Source organism: Callionymus lyra, chromosome 12 (genome assembly GCF_982586985.1).
Source record: "Callionymus lyra chromosome 12, fCalLyr1.hap1.1, whole genome shotgun sequence".
NCBI classification, from domain to species: domain Eukaryota; kingdom Metazoa; phylum Chordata; class Actinopteri; order Syngnathiformes; family Callionymidae; genus Callionymus; species Callionymus lyra.
In genome coordinates this window covers 22,464,324-22,485,489 of record NC_141829.1, presented here as the reverse complement: position 1 = coordinate 22,485,489, position 21,166 = coordinate 22,464,324, and the positions used below count along the sequence as shown (strand labels likewise).

Here is a 21,166-nt window from a genome sequence, read left to right as displayed (position 1 = left end):
ACTTACATTAAATAAATTTCGCATGTATGCACATTTTTTACATATATACGTTTTATGTACATGAATGAGTTACATTTGTACATACGTACATTTTACGCACATAAATTACTTACATACATAAAATTCACATATCAAAATGACTTATGCGTACAGGTTATTTACTTATATATGAAAACTCATGTACACAGGCTATGCTAGATGCTAACTGTGCTAATTGCGGTGAGAGTAAATGTAGCATCTGTAACACTTTATCTCTTAGTGTATTTTGTATATAATCAAATTTCTGTAAATATACAATTAAATAAACAACTTATAATTTCGACTTTCACATGAAAGACATTGTCTGGTGAACATTAAAAAAATATGACAACATTATGTTTCAAATGCGGTGGATCTGGTCGCTTACAGGCTGTTCATTAATTTATCTTTATTTCTCTGGTCACATGTTTCTTACATAACAAATATGAACCTATATGTTTACAAATGTCTCTTCCTGCATTATTTAAAAAAGCCTCGAATGTAGAAATATAATAGTACTGATACTGCTGTCCTACTTGTCCTTCAAATGTTCTACTCTGGCTGAAAAGAAAATAAACACGTATGGATTTGTAACCCGAGTCTTCTCGACTATTTTAAACCTAGAAAGGTGACCTCAGCCGACGCCGATGTATGAATTTTCTATAGACGCACATATTTACATTACACTTGATTCTGACCTGGAATTATCTTACGGGGACCACATAGGGTCCTTTGCATGTTTTTTGGGGTCCTTGTGAATTTTGAACTGTGATTTCTCTTTTTACTGTAGGCTTGTATTTTTAAAAGGCCTGTGAGTTTGTTGTTTTTTAGTAATTATTATGATCTATGAATTCAAATGTTATGATATTATTTCATACATGTGCTTTATTTTCTCTTTCCTATTTAGTTTTAAATTCAGATGTATTTTTTCATCAATATATTTTCTGTGTAATGACTTTTTTTTAATATATTTTTGCTATTTTGGTAGTGAGAGTAGCTTCAAAAACCATGAAGCAAAGATGGTGAAAACAGTTCAAGTATTTTGGGTGAATCGTCAGACAGAGATAGGTAGGCGAAAAAGAGAGTGCAGGTGGGGTGGAACTAGTGTGAAATACTGCAGAAAGTGTTACTACATATTTTCTATTTCATTGATCTATCGCTAACTTATTTTAATACTTGTTTTTGTTAAAAAATAGTTTTAAATAAAGATTTTAAAATAGATATTGGACAAATAATAAGATTACATGTCAAAATCTTGATTCTTAAAGAGGGATTAAAGTTTATCAGTGATTATTTAATTTACTTTATTTTATTTAATGACTCTGATAAACTCTTCTCAAAGCTTTCACAAGAACGTTCTGAGGAATGTTCGGAGGCTTCAGGTCATTAAGAGGCTCGACGTGCGGGCGGTCAAGTTCACGACGGTGTATTTCGGTGACGGATCACTCTGGCATGTTGATCTTGCCACAGTTGACGAAGAATGCCGTCCTCTCGAGTGACAAGCGTTGGCTTCGCTCACATCCTCTGTCGACACAAACAACAGGACGACCCGCTGGAACACTCATGTTGGCCGTTGAGAGAAGGTTTTAAGAGAGTGAAAGAACGCAGTTGGAAAAATGAATGACTACGTTTTCATCCTCTTTCTTTTCATTCTCACAGGTAGGAAATGATGAAAACTAACATTTCATCTGTAATAATCTGACCATTTTAAGGCTCTTTTTATGACCTAAAAGTTGTGTGGAAGTTTTGACTTGACTTAAATGACATGTAAGTTTGGGGATAGTTTGTTGTAGATAAGGTAAGGTAAGGTAAGGTAAGGTAAAACTTTATAAAATTAATTAATTAAATTTAAATGTAATTAAATTGTTTTTTTTCCAATAGCCACAGAAAATACAGCAATTTTTCATGAAAAATAAAAAATAAAATAAAAAAAGAACAAGAACATAAAGAAAAAGAACAAGATGACACAATCTAAGTCTAAAGATATAATAATTATAAAATATAAAGATTATAGATAATTAATATATAAGATTATTTTCCTAAATCATTGTAAAAAGCATCATATTATTTAAAACATATTGTTTATATTATTTTTATCACTTGTTTATCAACCCCCCGAATGACTTTCAAAAATGTCCAGAAGTCATTAAAACGCCTTTTTTAAACGACCTTGTCTTCAAGGTTAGCTATAAAATAAAAGAGGATCCGGTCAGAAGGCGACCGACATATTTGCGATTCCTTTGAGATGACTTTGATTGACAGGTGACAGTGTGCATCACCACTGGTTCCGTGTTAATCAGCGAACGTGTCTGACGCTCCCTGAAGGCATCGCGCTTCTCTGTTGCAGCCTCGGTGTGCGGCTCCACTAACGAGAGCCAACTGGTGAAGACGCTCTTCACAGGCTACAACAAGGTGGTGCGACCCGTCAGTCACTTCAAGGACCCCGTGGTGGTCACCGTGGGTCTGCAGCTCATCCAGCTCATCAGTGTGGTGAGTCCCCGCCGAGACGTCACTACCGGTCGCGTCGGTGTGTTTTGACCGCTTTGATCCGGTTCTACAGGACGAGGTGAACCAGATCGTCAGCAGCAACGTGCGACTCAAGCAGGTGAGACTTATAGGACATTATAAGTAAGAAAGTAAGTAATTAAAGGTTATTTCTAAAGCACCTTTCTAGACCAGGGTCACAAAGCGCTTTAACAATCAAAAACAATATACAGATAAAATCAAGAAAAGTCTTCATAAATAAAAACATCTTAAGATGTTTCTTGAAGGAGTCAGTAGATCCATCAAACACAGAAGGAGAGGAAGATTGTTCCAAAGCTTAGGACCAACAGCCTGGAAGGATTTCTCTCCTCTGGTCCTGAAGCGTGTTTCAGTAGATTCTGATCCACAGACCTCAGAGCCCGAGCTGGGGTGTAAGGCTGGATCAGATCACTGATGTAAGGAGGAGCCTGACCATGAATAGATCTGAAAGTAAGAACCAGAATTTTAAAGTTGATCATGAAAGAAACTGGCAGCCAGTGAAGAGTTTTAAGGATCGGAGAAATGTGAGTTCTTCTACTAGAGCGGGTTAGAATTCTTGCTGCAGAGTTTTGTATTATCAGCAGGCGAGACTTGATTTTTAGATATGAAAATAAACTGTTGCAATAGTCTAAATAATAAGATACAAACGCATGCTCCAGATCATGTTGTGAGATCATTTTCCCAAGTTAAGAGATTTTACTCAGTTGAAGGAAACCGTTTCTGGTCAGTTTTCTGCAGTCTCATACTAGAGACATGTATTTGTCAAATACAACACCCAGGTTTCTCAGGCTCAGTTTGACAGACTGAACTAAGTCATCCAAGTATTGACTCAACCCTGGAACCTTATCATCAGGAGCAATAACCAGAGTTTCAGTTTTGTCCACATTTAGCCGCAAAGTGTTTTCACTCAGCCACTGTTTGATAAGAGACCTACAGTCTCCGTAGAGCAGGAATCCCTGAGACTTCTATGTTGAGTCTCTTCTGGATGACGGTGCTTCTATCTTCACATATGTAAGCTGCTGGTGCACGATGTTGTTTTGAGTGTGTGAAGGTGTTTGATAACAATGTTCTGATTTACAAAGACTATTGAGGGCCATCAAGGCCAGTTGGGCCTGTTTTGATTTGCTCAAATTTCCTTTTCCTACGAAATCAAAGCACGCCAGTGAATTTGACATCCTGACCTACAAAGATCAATGTTGCCACTTTGACCTTCAACAAGACTCTGGGATGGGAAATCCATCGTGATTTGTATAAACTTTGCCTTTTTATCAGGAAAATAAATGGTTAAAATTAGTTTTCTATCTATGTCTGATTCATTCAGTTTTTATTCAATGAAGAACAATAAAATAAACATTTTTAAAATTACCTATATGTGTTTATTTTTCACTATCCCATTATTGGTACAGGTCGATGAAAGTAAAGCTTAAGTACTGTCAGTTTTTTTAGGTTTGGACTAGAGTTGCACCCAAGTGAAGATGCAAACAACAAACAAAAACCGAATGAATCAAAGAGATTTAATAGTTCCTTAAAAACAGTGTCCAAATCACATTCCAAGGGAACCTAAAGCGCAACACAAGTCTGGCGGAGAAACAAAAACTCAAGGGGACTGAAAAAACAAGAGAGCGGTGATTCGAACCAAAAAAAAATGCTGGATAAAAACGACAAAAAGTAGATCAGGCTCACAAGGACAAAAATACTAAGAACCATAAAAAATGTAATCCACAGAGAGAGAATAGAGAATGTATGTACAGGGAGTGACGATTATAATCTGACGCCTGTTGCTGAGGGAGAAGTGGCTTTAAGCTCTGCTGTCAAGGTGGTGATTTGGAAGCAGGTGATCGGTAGCTGCCATGAGAGCAACAGGCGCCATGGAGCTCAAGAAACAGAAAAGATATGCAGAAAAGTTTCAAAATAAAATCATGAGACAAGACATAACAAGTTTTTGATTTTATAATTTTGTTTGTTTGATCTTTGAGACTTAGAGTTATATCGTCTGTTGAAAGTGTCAAAAGATTTTTGCTGGAGTCAACTTATAACCTATACATTTGATGTGCACAAATACGCGAAAAAGTTACTGTAGAAAATGATCATGGGTTATAAAATTATCCTGGGGGCCCCAACTAAATAGAATTACAGATTTTATGGTTTATCATATTCTAGTTTAAAGGTTTCATATAAAAGGCATTGGTAGAATGATGAGTTACCCAATGAAACCTCGTTCCTAAAATCCAACTTTTAGTTTTTGCATGAAGAGAAATGGGATTGACCTGATGGTCCTCTCATGCAACAAATGGTGTCAGAAGTAGAGTTGCTTGTTTTTGTCTGAGTTGGAAACTGACAAAAAAAAGTCAAGTATGAATTCTATCATGTTTGAAATGGACAAGATAACCAGGATAATGATTGACAGGAGGAACATTGATCTTTGAAAGTCGCTGCCATTTAACGACTTCACTTAACGAATAAAAAAAATGGAACTCATGTGATTTTGGGATCTACGATTTAAGATAATGGCTGAGATTTTGACAATAAAAACAAATATTAAACTTTCTAAAAATGTAAATACTGCTGAATTTAGACACCATGTTGTCCTCAGACACGTTTACAGTATAAAAAACATAGTTTGGGCTTCATTTACCAGAATCTATTACGTTCACGTGAACTCAAAAAATAAGGTTCAACTGTCTTCAACATGTACAGAGATTGTAGATGTGATTTCGTTTCTGGAGCACAATAATCAGATGACATTGTGACAGAAGAGGTGACGAAGATGAAGCGGTTGAAAGATTGTGTGAAGCACGACAAAGCGCCCTCCATGGTTTGGGGGGGGGGGGGTTGTGACGAATGGCCAGCATTAACCTCAAAATGCACATATTGCCATTCCAAGGATCCGCCGCTTAAATGTCACGGTCAGTGTGCAGGCCTGGTATGCACCCGAGCGAGAGCTTTTCCGTCTCTGCTCCAGACAGCTGTGTTGTATGACGCTCGTAATCCATGTCTGGAGTGTGTTCGTCGTCAGTCGTACTATAGCAGTATAAATACTGATTACCATTAATATTCATTAGATATTATGAAGTTTTTATTCTACTAGAAACTCTAGAAAAAAGCATAACGTCAAATTCAAAGCATAAATTGCTTTCAAAGTTCAAAGATGGTATTTACATTTTTTTTTTTTTTATTGTAATCAGGCACCACTATCTACTATCATCTCATGAAATCAGTTTTTGAGTTATTTTGCCAAAAGATCGAAAGATAAACTTTGAAAATCTCTAATTCCCTGACAAAAACTGGGGGTGACGATGACGTCTAATATTCGATCAGTTAAATTGTAATTCAAATAAATCTTTAAAATATCATATAATTTGTTTATTAACAGAAATTATCAACATAGTAAGATTTGAAAATACATAAATGGATCATCTTAAGTTAAACTTGAAACCTAGTGTTTTTTTTGTTATGTTTGGTACTCTTTTGTTATGAAAATGGAAAACGATGACTAAATTATTTAAAAGTTTACAATAAATGAATGTATACATTCAGGTAAAATTTTTCAAAATCATCGGAAGTAAATAAATGAAAAACGTAAAAGAAAAAAAATGTTTCTAATAAAAACCCATGTATACAATATTTAGTTCAAATATATATAATTTACCATCAATAATGAATCATATTATATATATAAATATGTATATATGCAAAAATAGAATGTAACTCAACCGTTGAGTTATTGGTTCAGTTAATCTTCAGTTGTTTCTGTGTCAAACTCAGCTTTATAATTCCTGAATCTCCTCCAGCTTCTGCTTTGTTTTGCTCAGAAATGGAAAGACGTGAACTTGCTGTGGAACCCTGCGGATTACGGCGGCATCAAAAAGATCAGAGTTCCCTCCACTGACATTTGGCGGCCTGATCTGGTTCTCTACAACAAGTATGTTTCCGTGTCACGTTTGATCGGCCGCCGTGTTTGCTTCTCATCTCCTTGATTCACAAGCATAAAGCGGAACCACCTGACTGGTGTTTTTTCACACTTTTTCTTCGAGCTGTTTTGCTCCATGTGAGCTCAGATTTCGTCATTCTAAATCTGTCCTCTTTATAGGGGCCCCCCTCCCCCTTCACACACACGTACACACTCGTCATATGTTGCTTCCATTCTTGCCTGGCAACTGGCTGGCGGCCCGCTGAGCTCTGTTAGAGCATCGGCGTCCTCGGGGCGGTGATGTCGGCTGGTGTTAGCGTCCAACTTCGTTGACGCTGCTTCTTTTTTTTTCTCAGTGCTGACGGCGACTTCGCCATAGTTCACGAGACCAAAGTTCTGCTGGAGCACAACGGCATGATCACGTGGAACCCCCCGGCCATCTTCAAGAGCTACTGTGAGATCACGGTGCTGCACTTCCCCTTCGACCTCCAGAACTGCAGCATGAAACTGGGCACCTGGACCTACGACGGAAAACTGGTCGTCGTCAATCCCGTAATAATCCCGTTCTTGCTTTTGAGGGTGCAGAGGTTGATGCTCTTCTGCGAGATGAGATTAAGAATGAGTCTCTATGATGATGTTTGCTGATGATATGGTGATTTGCAGTATAGTTTATGGGCAAGAATCTGAAAACACGATACAGGGGAAACTATACTACTCATCACGATACTGTAAGTAAGTAAGTAAGTAATTTTTATTTATATAGCGCTTTTCCAGACCAGGGTCACAAAGCGCTTAAACAATCGAAACAATATTCAATAAAGTATATATTTTAAAGATCAAGATAAAACTGATAACACAACAGGAGTTCCAGAAAATCAAAGAAAAGCCTGAATAAATAAAAACGTCTTAAGATGTTTCTTAAAGGAGTCAGTAGATCATCAAACACAGAGGGAGAGGAAGATCGTTCCAAAGCTTAGGAGCAACAGTGTGGAAGTGTGTTCAGGAACCATCAGTAGATTCTGATCCACAGACCTCAGAGCCCAAGCTGGGGTGTAAGTCTGGATCAGATCAGTGATGTAAGGAGGAGCCTGATCATGATTAGCTCTATGTAGGCCATATTTGTAGTATTTGACTCTGATGTGTCAGAATTATACGACTCTTGACGAAGTCGTTACTTGTTTCATTTGTTTGGAAACCAAAATACAAAAAAACATCAGCTTTAACATCAGCTTTAAAAGCTGCTCGTCCTCAGTCATGGCCTTCTAGCTGCTAAAGATGTAATGAGTGCTGCCATCTGGCGGCTGGATGTTTAATTGCAACACAAAAGTGAACAAACACAGTGAATATTTGGATTTTAATTGTACTTTTTTTATCTAATTATTTTATTTTATTCATGCTTTGTTGAAATAAAAAAACACATAACATATTAATAAAGATATAAATGATTTGAAAGGCAAAATAATAATAAATACATTTTATATATATATATTTGAAATATGACACAGTGTTGTTGAATATTGACCCAGTTTAAAAAATAAAGTAGTAGAAAATATTGCAATATTAAATATGCATTAATATTTCCTCACAACCCCTTAGTGATTAGTAGTGAGAGTAGCTTGTAAATAAACCTACGAGCAAGATGGAGAAAACAGTTCAAGTATTTTGGGTCAATCTTTCAGAGTTATACACAGTGATAGGTAGGCGAAAAAGAGAGTGATGAATACTATACTATTCATCACGATACTGTAGGACATATTTGTAGTATTTGACTCTGATGTGACAGAATTATACGACTCTTGACGAAGTCGTTACTTATTTCATTTGTTTGGAAACCAAAATACGAAAAAACATCCGCTTTAAAAGCTGCTGGAGTCGACTGCATCCTCTCATCCTCAGTCATGGCCTTCTAGCTGCTAAAGATGTAATGAGTGCTGCCATCTGGCGGCTGGATGTTTAATTGCAACACAAAAGTGAACAAACACAGTCAATATTTGGATTGTAATTGTATTTTTTTTATCTAATTATTTTTATTTTATTCATGTTTTGTTGAAACAAAAAACACATACAAATATTAATAAAAAATATATATTATTTGAAAGCCAAAATAATAATAAATACATTTTATTTATATTTGAAATATTGACACAGTGCCAAAAAAAGTAGTAGAAAATATTGCAATATTAAATATGCATTAACATTTCCTCACAACCCCTTAGTGATTTGTAGTGAGAGTAGCTTGTAAATAAACCTACAAGCAAGATGGAGAAAATGGTATTTTGGGTCAATCTTTCAGAGTTATAGACAGAGATAGGAAGGCGTAAAAGAGAGTGCAGGCGGGGTGGAACTAGTGTGAAATACTGATGTCAGAGAAGCAGCATGAGTTAAAAGAGTTAAAATCCTCCGTCCGTGTCTCCAGGACAGCGATCGACCTGACATGAGTCACTTCATGGAGAGCGGCGAGTGGGTGATGAAAGACTTCCGGAGCTGGAAACACTGGGTCTACTACGCCTGCTGCCCCGACACACCCTACCTGGACATCACCTACCACTTCCTCATGCTGCGTCTGCCGCTCTACTTCATCGTCAACGTCATCATCCCGTGTATGCTCTTCTCCTTCCTGACCGGACTGGTCTTCTACCTCCCCACGGACTCTGGTACGTTCCTGAGCCAGAGTCGTTCGGAAAATATCACTGACAGACAGAAGAACAGTTCCTGTATTAAGTCAATAGAGACGACTTTGGACGTACTTTTACTTTTTATTTTCTTCTTACCATCCTTGACCGTCACTGCTTAGCAATGATAAAGTAGGAAGGTTGTTGGTTTAAATCCCACAGACACCAGCAGTGTGGTTGATTGATAGCGTTTTCGGCTAAGTGACAAATATAGTAATGTAATCCAACTTCTGACACCATTTGTGGTCAAAAGTAGGTAAGTAAGTAAGTATTTTTTATTTGTATGGTGCTTTTCCAGACCAGGGTCACAAAGCGCTTAAACAATCAAAACAATACTCAATAAAGTATATAGTTTAAAGGTCAAGATAAAACTGATAACACAACAGGAGTTCCAGAAAGTAATTTATAGTTAAATGGCGCTTTTGAAGTCTTTTTTCAAAGGAGATTATTGTCCTAGCATGCCAGGGTGTCAGACGGAAAGCTGTCATTCCAACTAGTCTATCTGAGGAGTAGGGTGTAGTAGTGAATCTACTTTGAGTCTCACGTGAATGCCCGAGCATCTTGGTCAAATGTATGAAAATGTATTCAAATGTAGAGCATAAGTGACAAACTCAAAACTTGAGGGACAAATCTAAAAAGATACTAGTGTTTAAAGTAAGATAAGTAACAAAGGAGCAATTATACGACTTTCAATAACAATACGAGTGATGTCAAAGGAAATCAATTAGTTTGGGAAAGAATGAATGGATGAAAAACAAGGATAACTAAGATAGATTGAGCCTCCAAAATAATTAAATCATCATTAATATCATACTTCCTGTTAAAGAAAATGTGGTAAATAAAGATTTAGTTCAGCCCGCGATTTGCATTGTTAAAAATATTTGTCTTCTTGTGGGATTGAGATGACAAATAGATGATTTTTTTTGTGATGTAGAAGATTCTTAATAGCTTTTAGTTTTTATCTAGAGCTCAATTTAGTGCCTTAAAAATATCCTGACGTCAATTTTGTTGTATTGGATTAATTTCCGCTCCGCTGGCTGCCTGCTGAGCCGAGACTTCACGTCCACTCCTCGCCTCCAGAGGCACCTCTGACCTCCTGGAGCCCTGCACCGCGTCATAGTCGGGTCGGACCAATGTAGGGTCTTCTTTTAAGGCAATTATGTTTTTACCAAACATCGCATTACAATTGTTTTGAACGCATCCTGGTCATTAGTCGACGCTGTGGCTGCTCCGTGAATGGCTCCCTCTTCCTGGAGTGGAGGCCTCATTACCCACAGTCCCTCTGTGCTGTCTCGTCTGGAAGCAGGCCTCGGCTTTCATGTTTTATACATCACTGGCATCCTCATTCTGACATGACGGCTGACAGCAGAGGAGCAGAAGCTGCAGACGGATTCTTCTGTCTTCAGCTGTGTGTTTACGATCAATAACACTTTTCCATGAAACTGGTGCTACTTTCATTTGGCATCATCTTTAAGATGTTACTAACAAATGTTATCTGCAGCCTTTTTAAGTGTCGTTTTTATTACTGGGTGGAGAATTTTGAGTCCACTAGTAATACAACATGTGTGTCCTCTCAGGTGAGAAGATGACCCTCAGCATCTCCGTCCTTCTGTCGCTGACCGTGTTCCTGCTGGTCATCGTGGAGTTGATCCCCTCCACCTCCAGCGCGGTCCCCCTCATCGGGAAGTACATGCTCTTCACCATGGTCTTCGTCATCGCCTCTATCATCATCACGGTTATCGTCATCAACACCCACCATCGCTCCCCGAGCACACACACCATGCCCGACTGGGTGCGCAAGGTGAGGAGCAACTTTAATGCGGCTTTATACCTCCCTCTAGTGGTAAACTGTAGGTAGAGCTGAAGTAACGAGCCAACGGTCGAGCTAAATTTATTCTAAAGATCGCTAAAATATCGTTTTAAAAGATTCCTATACATCCTTGTAAGTTCTAATTATAAAACCATTCTGTCAAATGTTTTTACACTACTCGGTAGTGACAAGTACCGGTTAAGAATTGTGGGCCCCATTATAAACTGTGACTTTAAAAAACTAACAAAAGAAACAACCACACAATTTAAAAAAAGAGCATGTCAGTAAGAACCTAAATGAGTGTAATAATGCCTTGGTGATTTAGAAATAATATATTTCTGAAGCATGTTCTACTTCAGATGTATTTCATATAATTGTTTTCTATTTTCGAGGGAAAAGAAATGCATTATATTATATCAGGATTATTTGAAAACATTAGAAGGCCAGGGTTTCAACAATACTCCGCTCTTTACTCTCTGTGTGTGTTACAGTTTTGAGGCGACAGCTGATAAACAGTTGAGCAACAGTCTGATAACTGCAACAGTTGGAGGGAGGCAACTGGTCGTGAACTAGACTTTAAACCCCCAGTTTGAAGACGACTGAAAGACACCTGGAACAGAGTTGTTCAACATGAACAAAAGTGGTCAAACTTTTGTTTTATCTACACATTTACTAAATTGATTGCTCAAAACTCAAGGTTCTTGGGCCAGATCTGGTCAGTCAAGTCACTGTGTAAGAGCTTGAAATGGCCAAATGTGTTCAAGGTTTTTAGTTTAGTCCCAGGCCTGAATAGTTTATTTGTCTGAAGAGCCACAGCTTAACAACAATGTATCTTTCATTTCATTAATGCCTGGTGGCAGAACTTGTTTCAAATATTTACTATTACTACGGGTGATCAAGCAATGTTTACTTATATGTCTGAACAGTTGTCACCAGACAGAAAAGTAACACACATTTTAGTGACTCATTTAAATGTTAATTTTCCTAAAAAAAAAGTATATTACAAAATATAGGCAACAACAGTTATTTAAGAATAAGCCCAATGCACACTGTCTAATAAACACGTTGTCCCAAAATAATACTTACAAAACACACAGACCAATGTAACCAAAAACAAAACTACTGAGATGTTCAATAGAGAAATGTCTTCCCCGATGGTATCATCTTCCTGAAAGGAAGACAAGATAATTTAAAATATTTGGCATCATATACTTCCAGACAGTTCTAATGTAGGCTTGTTTTTCCGGCAGGTTTTCATCGAAACCATTCCGAACATCATGTTCTTCTCCACCATGAAGCGCCCGAGCAAAGAGAAACAGACCAAAACCATCTACAGCACAGACTTTGACATCTCCGACATCTCCGGCAACAAGGTGACGGCCGTCCCCTACCAGTCGCCCATCCTGAAGAACCCCGACGTGCACAGCGCCATCGAAGGAGTCAAGTACATCGCGGAGACCATGAAATCCGACGAGGAGTCCAACAATGTAAGTCGACAACAGTCGTTCTCAGAGTGGTGTGGTGATGGTGTCGTCTTTCTGTCCAGGCGGCGGAGGAGTGGAAGTTTGTGGCCATGGTGTTGGACCACATCCTGCTGTGTGTCTTCATGGCCGTGTGTCTGATCGGAACTTTGGGAGTGTTTGCAGGCCGCCTCATCGAGCTGAGCCAGTTGTAGTGTCTCGACATTCTTCCTCCATATCTGTGTTTGAAATGTTTGCTTTCATATCTTTTTTATTGAACATGTGTGGGTGTGTTTATCTAATCGTGTTTTCTTGACTTCCGACGTAAAACATATCTAGAGGGATCAATTTAATAAAGTCTTTTTGTCTGAGCCGTCATCTGCTCTTTACAATGCCATTTCAATTTACTCCAGGAACACTCCAGGAAGGGAGGAGTCCTGGAAACATACTAACATGCAACTAGTTTCTCTCTTGGTCTACTAAGAGATAGAAGTTTAGGCATCTGTGGGAGACTGTAACAGAGTCTATACACAAGTATTTTTAACTTGTGTTTCTGTCACTTTCCAAAGCTCATAAACACAGGAAATATTTTTCCTGACTCTTTCTCTTAAAGCAACAATACATGTGTTTTAAATTATTGTTTTTTGCGTCCTCATGTGTCATAAAAGTGCAACAGCAATACTAGACAATTCCGGGAAATCGCAAGACACAGGGGCTGTGCGTGTTGCCCCTGAACGAAAAAACTATGAAAGCTACAAAATAGTCAAATCCCACATTGATAATTTGGACTTTTATCTATATTTTAAAGTTTGAATGGTGTCTCTACGTGAATGCATGCCAGAGCAGGAGATGTTTGAAATATGTTGCAGATTTGCAACTTTTTTGACCTCGTCCCATTAACCCAGATAAAGGCGGTTCATACTTTTTTAAGTTTTATAATTTAGCTTTGCTGGAACTCTTAAAACATCTGTGACGTTAAAATAAAATAAAAAATCATCTGATTTGAGATGAGATTTTATGAAAACTCATATTAGCTTCTACAATTTGTCCTTACTTTCTTTGAAAAATAATTTTATGATGAGTCACTTCCAAATTTTATTCAAAATTTTGTGTTTAATTTTCACTAACATTTCATAAATACTGCATCAATTAACAAATTGACACATTGGGGTTAGAAATTACCATCTGAATCCATAAACAATTCAGTTTACTCTGTGTAGAGAAATCTGTAGCACTTTCTTTTTTACTTCTACTGTGTACCAGAATTCCACCTGCTGTCTGCTTTATCTAAACATAGGAAAATAGTTTCATAACAAGATCTGGAGCTTATAATCCATGTGTTCGCGTCTTCTCGTTTGGACTATTGTAACAGTCTATTTGCATGTCTAAACAAGAAGGAGCTGTCTCGCCTTCAGTTAATACAAAACTTCGAAGTGAGAATTCTACCCTGAACTCACATTTCCCTGATCCTTAAATCTCTGCATTGGCTGCCAGTTTCTTTCAGGATCAATTTTTAAATTCTGGTTCTTACTTTCAGAGCTATTCATGGTCAGACTCTTCCTTACATCAGTGATCTGATCCAGCCTTACACCCCAGCTCGGGCTCTGAGGTCTGTGGATCAGAATCTACTGATGGTTTCGGACCAGAGGAGAGAAATCCTTCCAGGCTGTTGCTTTTAAGCTTTGGAACGATCTTCCTCTCCCTGGTCTGCGCTCTCTGAGTGCTTTTCTAGTTTTGATATGAAAGCGTGGTAAATGGATTTAAACGTAGAGGAAGTGATTTAAATATGAGGTGTTCATACAATAATGACACAAACATGTTGCAAAAGTTTTGATATTTAATATAAATCAAGTGATTTTTATTGTCATTAATAAACACAAACAAGCTGGATCTCGTCCTGAGTCGGAGACGTCACATCTCTAGACCACCTGCTGAGCCGCGGGCGGTCTATCACAGTTTTATTACTGCTGAATCAACCATCGGGGGAAATGGGTGGGCTTGTACACGTTTGTCTGGGCCAACAATGAGTGAAACAGAACTGGGTTCATATCAGGGCTGCCAGATGAATAACGATAGGGAGACCAAAGCTTGAGAACATCAGAGGAACATATCAAAATATATTGTGTAAACATGACAAGTTACACTTTTCATTTATTTCTTATACACTTTTAGTTTTCTTTTCATTTTGTTGTCGAAAAAAAAAATTCACCTCTTTCAACCCATTTAAATTAAACACTTAACACCAGTTTTCTTTGACAAAAATAGGATTAAAAACGTGCAACATGCAATCAATCACAATATAGTTTTAAACCCGGAACAAGGTCAGTGAACTTACCATTAGCATCTATTATTACTTATTACCAAGTACCCTGCATGGTTTAAACAAGTGGACAACATTGTATACTGGAAGTTTTGAACAGAGATGACTCCAACAGCAAATCCTCACAGACATGGACAGACTCACAATATCAAAAAACACTGGGTTGCATTCGATCACATGAATGTTTAACAAGAACCCCATAAAAAGATCTACCGTTATCTTAGCAGGAATGCTAACTGCATCAACACTGTCAAAAATAAAACACTGACTACAGTTAGAGTGACAAAAGGAAAAGGTGTTGTTACAGTGCTCACGCTACAAAACATCAGTGGAAACTTCAGAACACATCGTCACGGAACTAGAGATTGTCAAGGAAATGCTTGGAACTGCTGGTGGACAGGAATGTAAAAAACAAGAGTGATCACAGGATGAAGTTTTTCTGCTCGTACACGTAAAGGTTTCTATTTTCTGTGTGCATTTGTGTGTCCTTTACTGCATAGATCCATTGATCGGCTAAACACACTGATCGTGCAAACTAACTTGGCCGGAATGATGATGATGAATGCATGAGTTTGAGGATTTAGCGTTCCAAGCACACGAGCAGATCTACCAAATTAAAAACTGTTAAAGCGAAGCCACAGGTGAACGCTGCGCGAATCCTGTTGATCATGTAGCTCTGGGATCGACTGACATTCCCGCTGTCACTCGCTGGAGGAGCTAAATGATCACATGACTCGTTGTTTGTTTTTTTTTAAAGATGTTTTTGTTAGTCCGTTGTTAACCAGACTCACTACAGCCTTGAGCGACCCGGGTCACTTGAACGCCGACTGGAGGTTCTTGAAAGCTGCCCGTCTCTGTTTCTGCTCCTCCTGCTGCTTCTTCTTGTCCTCCTGCTCCTGGCGGATCTCCGCCTCGAAGCGGTTGGACTCACTGATGGCCTGGACCTAACACACACGGTGAATTATTAACTCCTCATTCATGACCCATATATGAAGCAAAAAACTACATTTTGAAGCCAACTGCAACTGCGGCCATCTTGGAAAAAATGTGTGAGACTTGAGACTAGTCTTAAGGTCTAGTGCGGGCGACTGAATTATAATTGGGAAATGAAAACATTTAGCTTGAGGCTACTACACACTTATTGTCAGTCAAGTCAATAATTTCCCTTATTATGAATATTTTTCATAATTTTCTTTTTAAACAAGGCCCTTAGGTTTTACCCGCACAACCTATCGTACCCAAAAGGTTTATCTCATCTACAAATGTTCACTTTTACACTAGGACTGCACAAACAGTGACCAGAAGACACTTAACAAAATTAAAAACTGTTCCTTAAAGCAGAGTTTTACGATGATATATGGCATATTCATCATAGATTCATGCAGACACGCTGAAAAGTTCACTGAGAGGGAGTGGGAATAGTTTGCAGAGAACTTATTGAGTTAAAAAAGTACGTTCGAAAGCAGTTGTATTTGACTTAGAAGGCTAATTGGACGGTGCGTCTTCACATGTTTTAGTCTAAAACTGAAAACCCCAAATACAAAAAAAACGCATTAGCAAAATCTTTTAGGTTCAGGAATGTTTCAAGTCCTACCACAGCAGCTAAAAACACCAGTGATTGAAAAAGGTTCAGGAATGAAAGTTTGTTACTGTTAAACTCCTGTATGTACTTGGAGGAGAACAAGTGTTCACTCACTTTAGCCTCAAAGAAAGTCTTGGCTCCTTTCACGCCCTCCGTGGAGACGTCGATCTCAGAGAGTCTAGCGAGGGCACAGAGGCCGCTGTCCTCGCTCAACTCTCCTGCAGCCGCTTTCCTGAAGATCAGCAGAAACTGAAGAGAAGGGAAGAGAGTCAGGCCTCCACTATTCTGTCATGAAATTCTGTCATGATTCATGATCATTTAGGTACACATAAAGTCAAATTATTCTATTTTATAGTTATTATTCATCAGTATTATAAAAACAGGGAATAAAACTGCAGCAAAATGAATCGTCTGACACCAAATTAACTTTTATTGTTATCATTTTGCCAATTCCCATCAGTGGCGACAGCACCTTGACTCATCTTCATCATCCTGTCTAATCTAATATGATCTTGTCCTTTCTAGTGGCTCATAATCACATCCCGAGGGTCAAATCCATTACTGCAGTGACCACTACTGTCCTCCACACCGGTGTCGCCGCAGGATGGATAGTTCAGTCACGCACCTCTCTGAAGCTGAGCTTGTTGTCCAGATCCTCGTCCACCTCCTTGATCATGGTCTTCAAGCCAAGATGGGTCTGAGGCGCCCCCAACTTCTCCATCATCAGCTTCAGCTCCATCAGGTCGATGAAGTTGTCTTTGCCAGCGTCGTACCTGAGAGTCACAGGCGAGTCAGTGAACAAACAAACCCCCGCTCAATGAATGTCAACACCAACTATTTTTTTATCTGCGTCGCTCACACTGATACCAGTGAAGAGGAACTAGAGAGATACGAGTCGAAGAGAAAAAGGGAAGAGTAGATTTACGGTTGAAAACTTGTCGGAGGTGTTTTGGTGAAGAAACACTCAACAGTGTCTAATCAACTCTGTGCAAGTTCAAGGTCACGTATTCTGTCATCACATGTTTTTTTGAGATCGTTTCGCAAGTTCCTGGAACTAAACCAGTGATAACCTGAACAGGAAATAGAAAGGGAATTTTTTGCTACTTGTTCGTTTATTCAAGCAGGATAAAGACGAAGCCAGATATTTATTTATTCATGTAAATCTGCTTACTCTGGAACAGGAATCCTTATTCTTCATTCTTTTTACCAGATTTGAGTTAAGTGACGATCATTTATTTTGTCGAGAGCTAACCATTTAAATCAAGCTAAACTATTTGTTTAATATTCTACTGGATTGAAGTTTTTATAGGGTATATCTTTGATGTGAGAGATAACAGACTTTTTTTTTATGGCAAGGGTGTCAAACTCAATGCCACAAGGGGCAGCATTCTTCAAGGTCACGGGCTGAACAATATGTCCTCCTTCAAAAAAACATTCCCATCAAAGTCCTTGGCATAGCGTTCACACGTTCAGCTTATATCAACTGTATTTTAAATTCGTCTTTCCCTACGGTAGAGACTTGTCTACAGACAAAATATTGTGTTAGGTCGACTCCTAACGGTGCAAGGCTTCAAAGCATCATGAGGTTAATTCAAATGCTTTTGAACTTTAAAGGAACAGTGGGGGGATTGGCAAAAATTCCATTTCTATTTTGACACAGATCTCCTCAGAGACCATGAGGAACAGGGACTTTCTAACTTCCTCTTGCTCGTATATTTGTTTAAAAATAATCAAACAACCTTATTTTATAGCATTTAGAAGTGACTTTCGGCTTCTCAAGTTATCAGTTCAGCTCCTGTTGGTATGATTCATTAAGGAGTCGAAATTCACAGAGGAGACAGGAAGTGGGTCATGATTTAGGGTAAGATAAACAACAAGTCCCAAAAGATAAGTTCTGAATTGGGTTGGGGTGGGAAGGGCATGGTTATAGTTCTCAGTTGTGAGTGATCAGGTCAACACAGGATTCAATCATTTCTATCGTTGATTAACTTCCACATTGACAAACATGACAATATTATGCTGTTAACAGAGTTTTTTGAGGGGGTGAGATGATGAAAGAAAACAGGAACGAAAAAAGAGAGTCACTGTTCATGGGACCATTTTTACTGCTGATCCAATCCATTATTCGTTCTTCCTGACTTCACACTAAGATCAATAGTTGAGGCTAGTGACTGAGTGCTACGTGACATGGTCACATGTTCACCACATTGTTTTTTATAAAGCTGTCGCTTCTTCATTGAGAAAGTCGTAAAATGGTCTATTTTAAACTTAATTTCCACATGACACCAATACACTAGCAGAACTATGAGCCTCATTCCAAACCATCAGGTTTTTAATCAGAGGAAGTGTTTTGGGATTTGCAAGCGAGCCACATTAATCCCTCCATTATAGGACAAATGTGTGAAAAGCTACTTAAACAGCGATTCCTCTCCTGCGTAACCTTTAGGTCCCGCGCTAATGCCTGAAGACAGAAGCGATGACAACGCTGTGCTAAATTTACAGAGTGATTCATCGGGTAAAGACTGCGAGTGTGTGCTAGAAAACGTAGCCCGTTTTTGGACAAGTCTAGATCTGACAGGAAGCTGAAGAATCTGAGCATCAAGCACACACACTTGTGGACGTGCCGAGACAAACACCAGGCAGGAAGCTTCTCTTGCACTTTCACCAATAGGGATACAGTGATAAAGCGTAAAGCATTTTTAAGCCCAAGGTTGCAGAACAAGTTCAGGTTTAACTTTTAAAATATCAGAATAAAAAAAAGTTTGTCGAGGTGCAGCAGCAAATAATGATGTACTATTGAGTTGTGAACTTCCCTGTTGAAAGCATTTATGGTTAAACTGGTAGTTTATATTGATACAAAAGCTTGCCTTTAAAACTTTAACTTTTTTTTGTTAAAGTTAATCAGGAAACGCAACATAATTTTTAGGTAGGTGAGCTTTTGTATTACCCTGCGGGAAAGTTCTAAACTCTGACCACACCCAAGTCTGGGTTTTTTGAGTCGCTGATGAAATATTCAACACATGAATGACTCATTTGTGTTTCACACAATACTGCTTGATTTCCTGTAACATTTTTTTTTACCATAGATGACTCTTTCTAGAGTTCCTGGACAAGCCTTCTATTGTCCAGTAGTGACGGAATGAAAAGGTCCATACAATTTAGCAGCAGTAACTGCAGAAGTGTTATGTAGTAAATGAAGCCAATTCAAATGCATACATTCAATGATTTAAAATGATAAATAAATTGTCATTTAATTTACGTAATTTCAAGACATCTAAGGCATAACAAATATATATATATATTTATTGTATTTTAATTTTGCTTCCCTCATCTATTTATGAAGCAAAGCATAACCACTATCATTCATTTTGAATGAAGCTAAATAAAATATATTTATTGTTGGTACAATTTCCACAAGAAATATAAGAGCCCTAATATTTCAACTACTATTTCTTTATCACTTGTTGCCAAAGCCTACTAGAATAGAACACATATATTACTCATCTAGTAAAACAAGCATGGATCAATCAAAGTCTTCTACTCCCAATGCCAAGTCGTGCTTTAATATTTACAATCCACCTGAGTAAACAAAGCACTACATGGAGCATCAGTGGGATGCAAATCCATAACTGTTTTTGACTCCATCTTGCAAATTGAAAAAGATTGTGATCTTGTCATGGTTTGGTATTTCATTACACGCTTATGTTTGACCCCTAAAGGTCAACATCTTCCCACTCTCCACACAAGCAAGGTATAAAGAATTCTATTGGAATCATTCATGATCTAGGTCAAAATTATCAATGTATAGACATGTAATGACATCTAGGGTCTACTGAATTGTGACGTCATCGGTGACCATCACTCACGTTTTGAACAGATGCTCCATATCTTTGATCTGTTTCCGGGAGAACTCCTTGAACTCGGTGTAGGGGTTGAAGACCCTGGTGCTGGGCTTGCTGGGCTCCCCGTGACCCTCGTTCAGCTCCCCGCGTCGCTGCAGCAGGGCGCCCAGCTCCGAGTCGGCGTTGGCCGTACACGGCTTGTCCCCGGAGCCGTTCTCCAGGGCCCCCTGGTCCGGGGCCAGATCCACGGCCACAGCCTCCTCCGCGCCGTCTTCGATCTGCAGACGACGACTGAGCTTCGCCGAGAGCTCGTCTGTAGCAGCCATGTTCAAACTCAGGAGACAAAAAAAATCGCTATCAAGCTAAAAAAAATCGGGCGAACAGATGAATGATCGTATCAGGGCTAAACAATGTTTTTAAAAATATATAAATTTAATCGAGCGATGATCTGCACAACGCCGAGGAATGCAGTGGCGCACAGATAACTGTCTGAAACTATGTGTACTTCCGGTTGTTGCACTTCTGGTCATTAACTACGTCACACTCTGGCCTGTCACGGTGGCCACGCCCACTTTTAAAGAGACAGCGTCACGACACGCCCTTGATGTTGTGTGTGACGGAGTTTAAAGATAAGCTTATCATCAGATCTCTGGACCAGGATTTCTCTAAGACTGAGTGACAGCTGGAAGTTTCTCTTCATTGTCAACAAAGAAGCACATTTTATTTGTTTTAAGTAGAGTGTTCATTCATCCATTTCCCTCCCTTCTTTTCATCCACACAAACGTATTGGGTCGTTTTTTTACTTCCACAACTATAATTAAAAACATACATGACAATCTTCCTTTTTTTAAATTAAATTAGCATACACTTGTTTAATTGTTAAAGCACTTTGTGACCCTGACCTTGAAAGACGATTTAATAATAACCATTACTTACTTACTTGCTTACTTACAATTCCAATTTCCTCAATGAGGGCATAAGGTAAGGTAAGGTAAGGTAAGGTAGAACTTTATTGATCCATTTTTTCCA

At 38.5% G+C, this 21,166-nt stretch overlaps 2 protein-coding genes across 2 annotated transcripts; one reads left to right on the top strand and one right to left on the bottom strand.

The window, feature by feature from the left end:
- The first annotated feature begins 1,498 nt into the window (after positions 1 to 1,498).
- On the top strand, positions 1,499 to 12,608 carry LOC148068690 (acetylcholine receptor subunit alpha-like). Its single transcript, XM_087804645.1, has 9 exons — positions 1,499 to 1,583; positions 2,366 to 2,508; positions 2,579 to 2,623; positions 6,354 to 6,463; positions 6,808 to 7,003; positions 8,868 to 9,105; positions 10,701 to 10,924; positions 12,184 to 12,420; positions 12,480 to 12,608. Exons 1-9 carry the CDS (start codon positions 1,499 to 1,501, stop codon positions 12,606 to 12,608), a joined length of 1,407 nt encoding a protein of 468 aa, XP_087660771.1.
- A 1,604-nt stretch (positions 12,609 to 14,212) lies between these two features.
- Positions 14,213 to 20,647, bottom strand: efhd2 (EF-hand domain family, member D2). The gene is made up of 4 exons (XM_087803766.1): positions 20,162 to 20,647; positions 16,921 to 17,068; positions 16,410 to 16,544; positions 14,213 to 15,657 (listed from the first exon to the last, which is right to left on the bottom strand). Exons 1-4 carry the CDS (start codon positions 20,461 to 20,463, stop codon positions 15,526 to 15,528), a joined length of 717 nt encoding a protein of 238 aa, XP_087659892.1. The 5' UTR covers positions 20,464 to 20,647; the 3' UTR covers positions 14,213 to 15,525.
- Between the last annotated feature and the right edge of the window lie 519 nt (positions 20,648 to 21,166).

What these genes read in the sequence shown, in the direction of transcription:
- LOC148068690 (XM_087804645.1), top strand. Translation starts at nt 1,499, where the DNA reads ATGCCGTCCTCTCGAGTGACAAGCGTTGGCTTCGCTCACATCCTCTGT. An exon ending in CGACCCGCTGGAACACTCAT is followed by an intron (nt 1,584 to 2,365) that starts GTTGGCCGTTGA and finishes TCTCTGTTGCAG; the next exon opens with CCTCGGTGTGCGGCTCCACT. An exon ending in GATCTGGTTCTCTACAACAA is followed by an intron (nt 6,464 to 6,807) that starts GTATGTTTCCGT and finishes TTTTTTTCTCAG; the next exon opens with TGCTGACGGCGACTTCGCCA.
- efhd2 (XM_087803766.1), bottom strand. Translation starts at nt 20,463, where the DNA reads ATGGCTGCTACAGACGAGCTCTCGGCGAAGCTCAGTCGTCGTCTGCAG. An exon ending in ATGGAGCATCTGTTCAAAAC is followed by an intron (nt 17,069 to 20,161) that starts GTGAGTGATGGT and finishes TGTGACTCTCAG; the next exon opens with GTACGACGCTGGCAAAGACA. An exon ending in ACAAGCTCAGCTTCAGAGAG is followed by an intron (nt 16,545 to 16,920) that starts GTGCGTGACTGA and finishes CCTTCTCTTCAG; the next exon opens with TTTCTGCTGATCTTCAGGAA.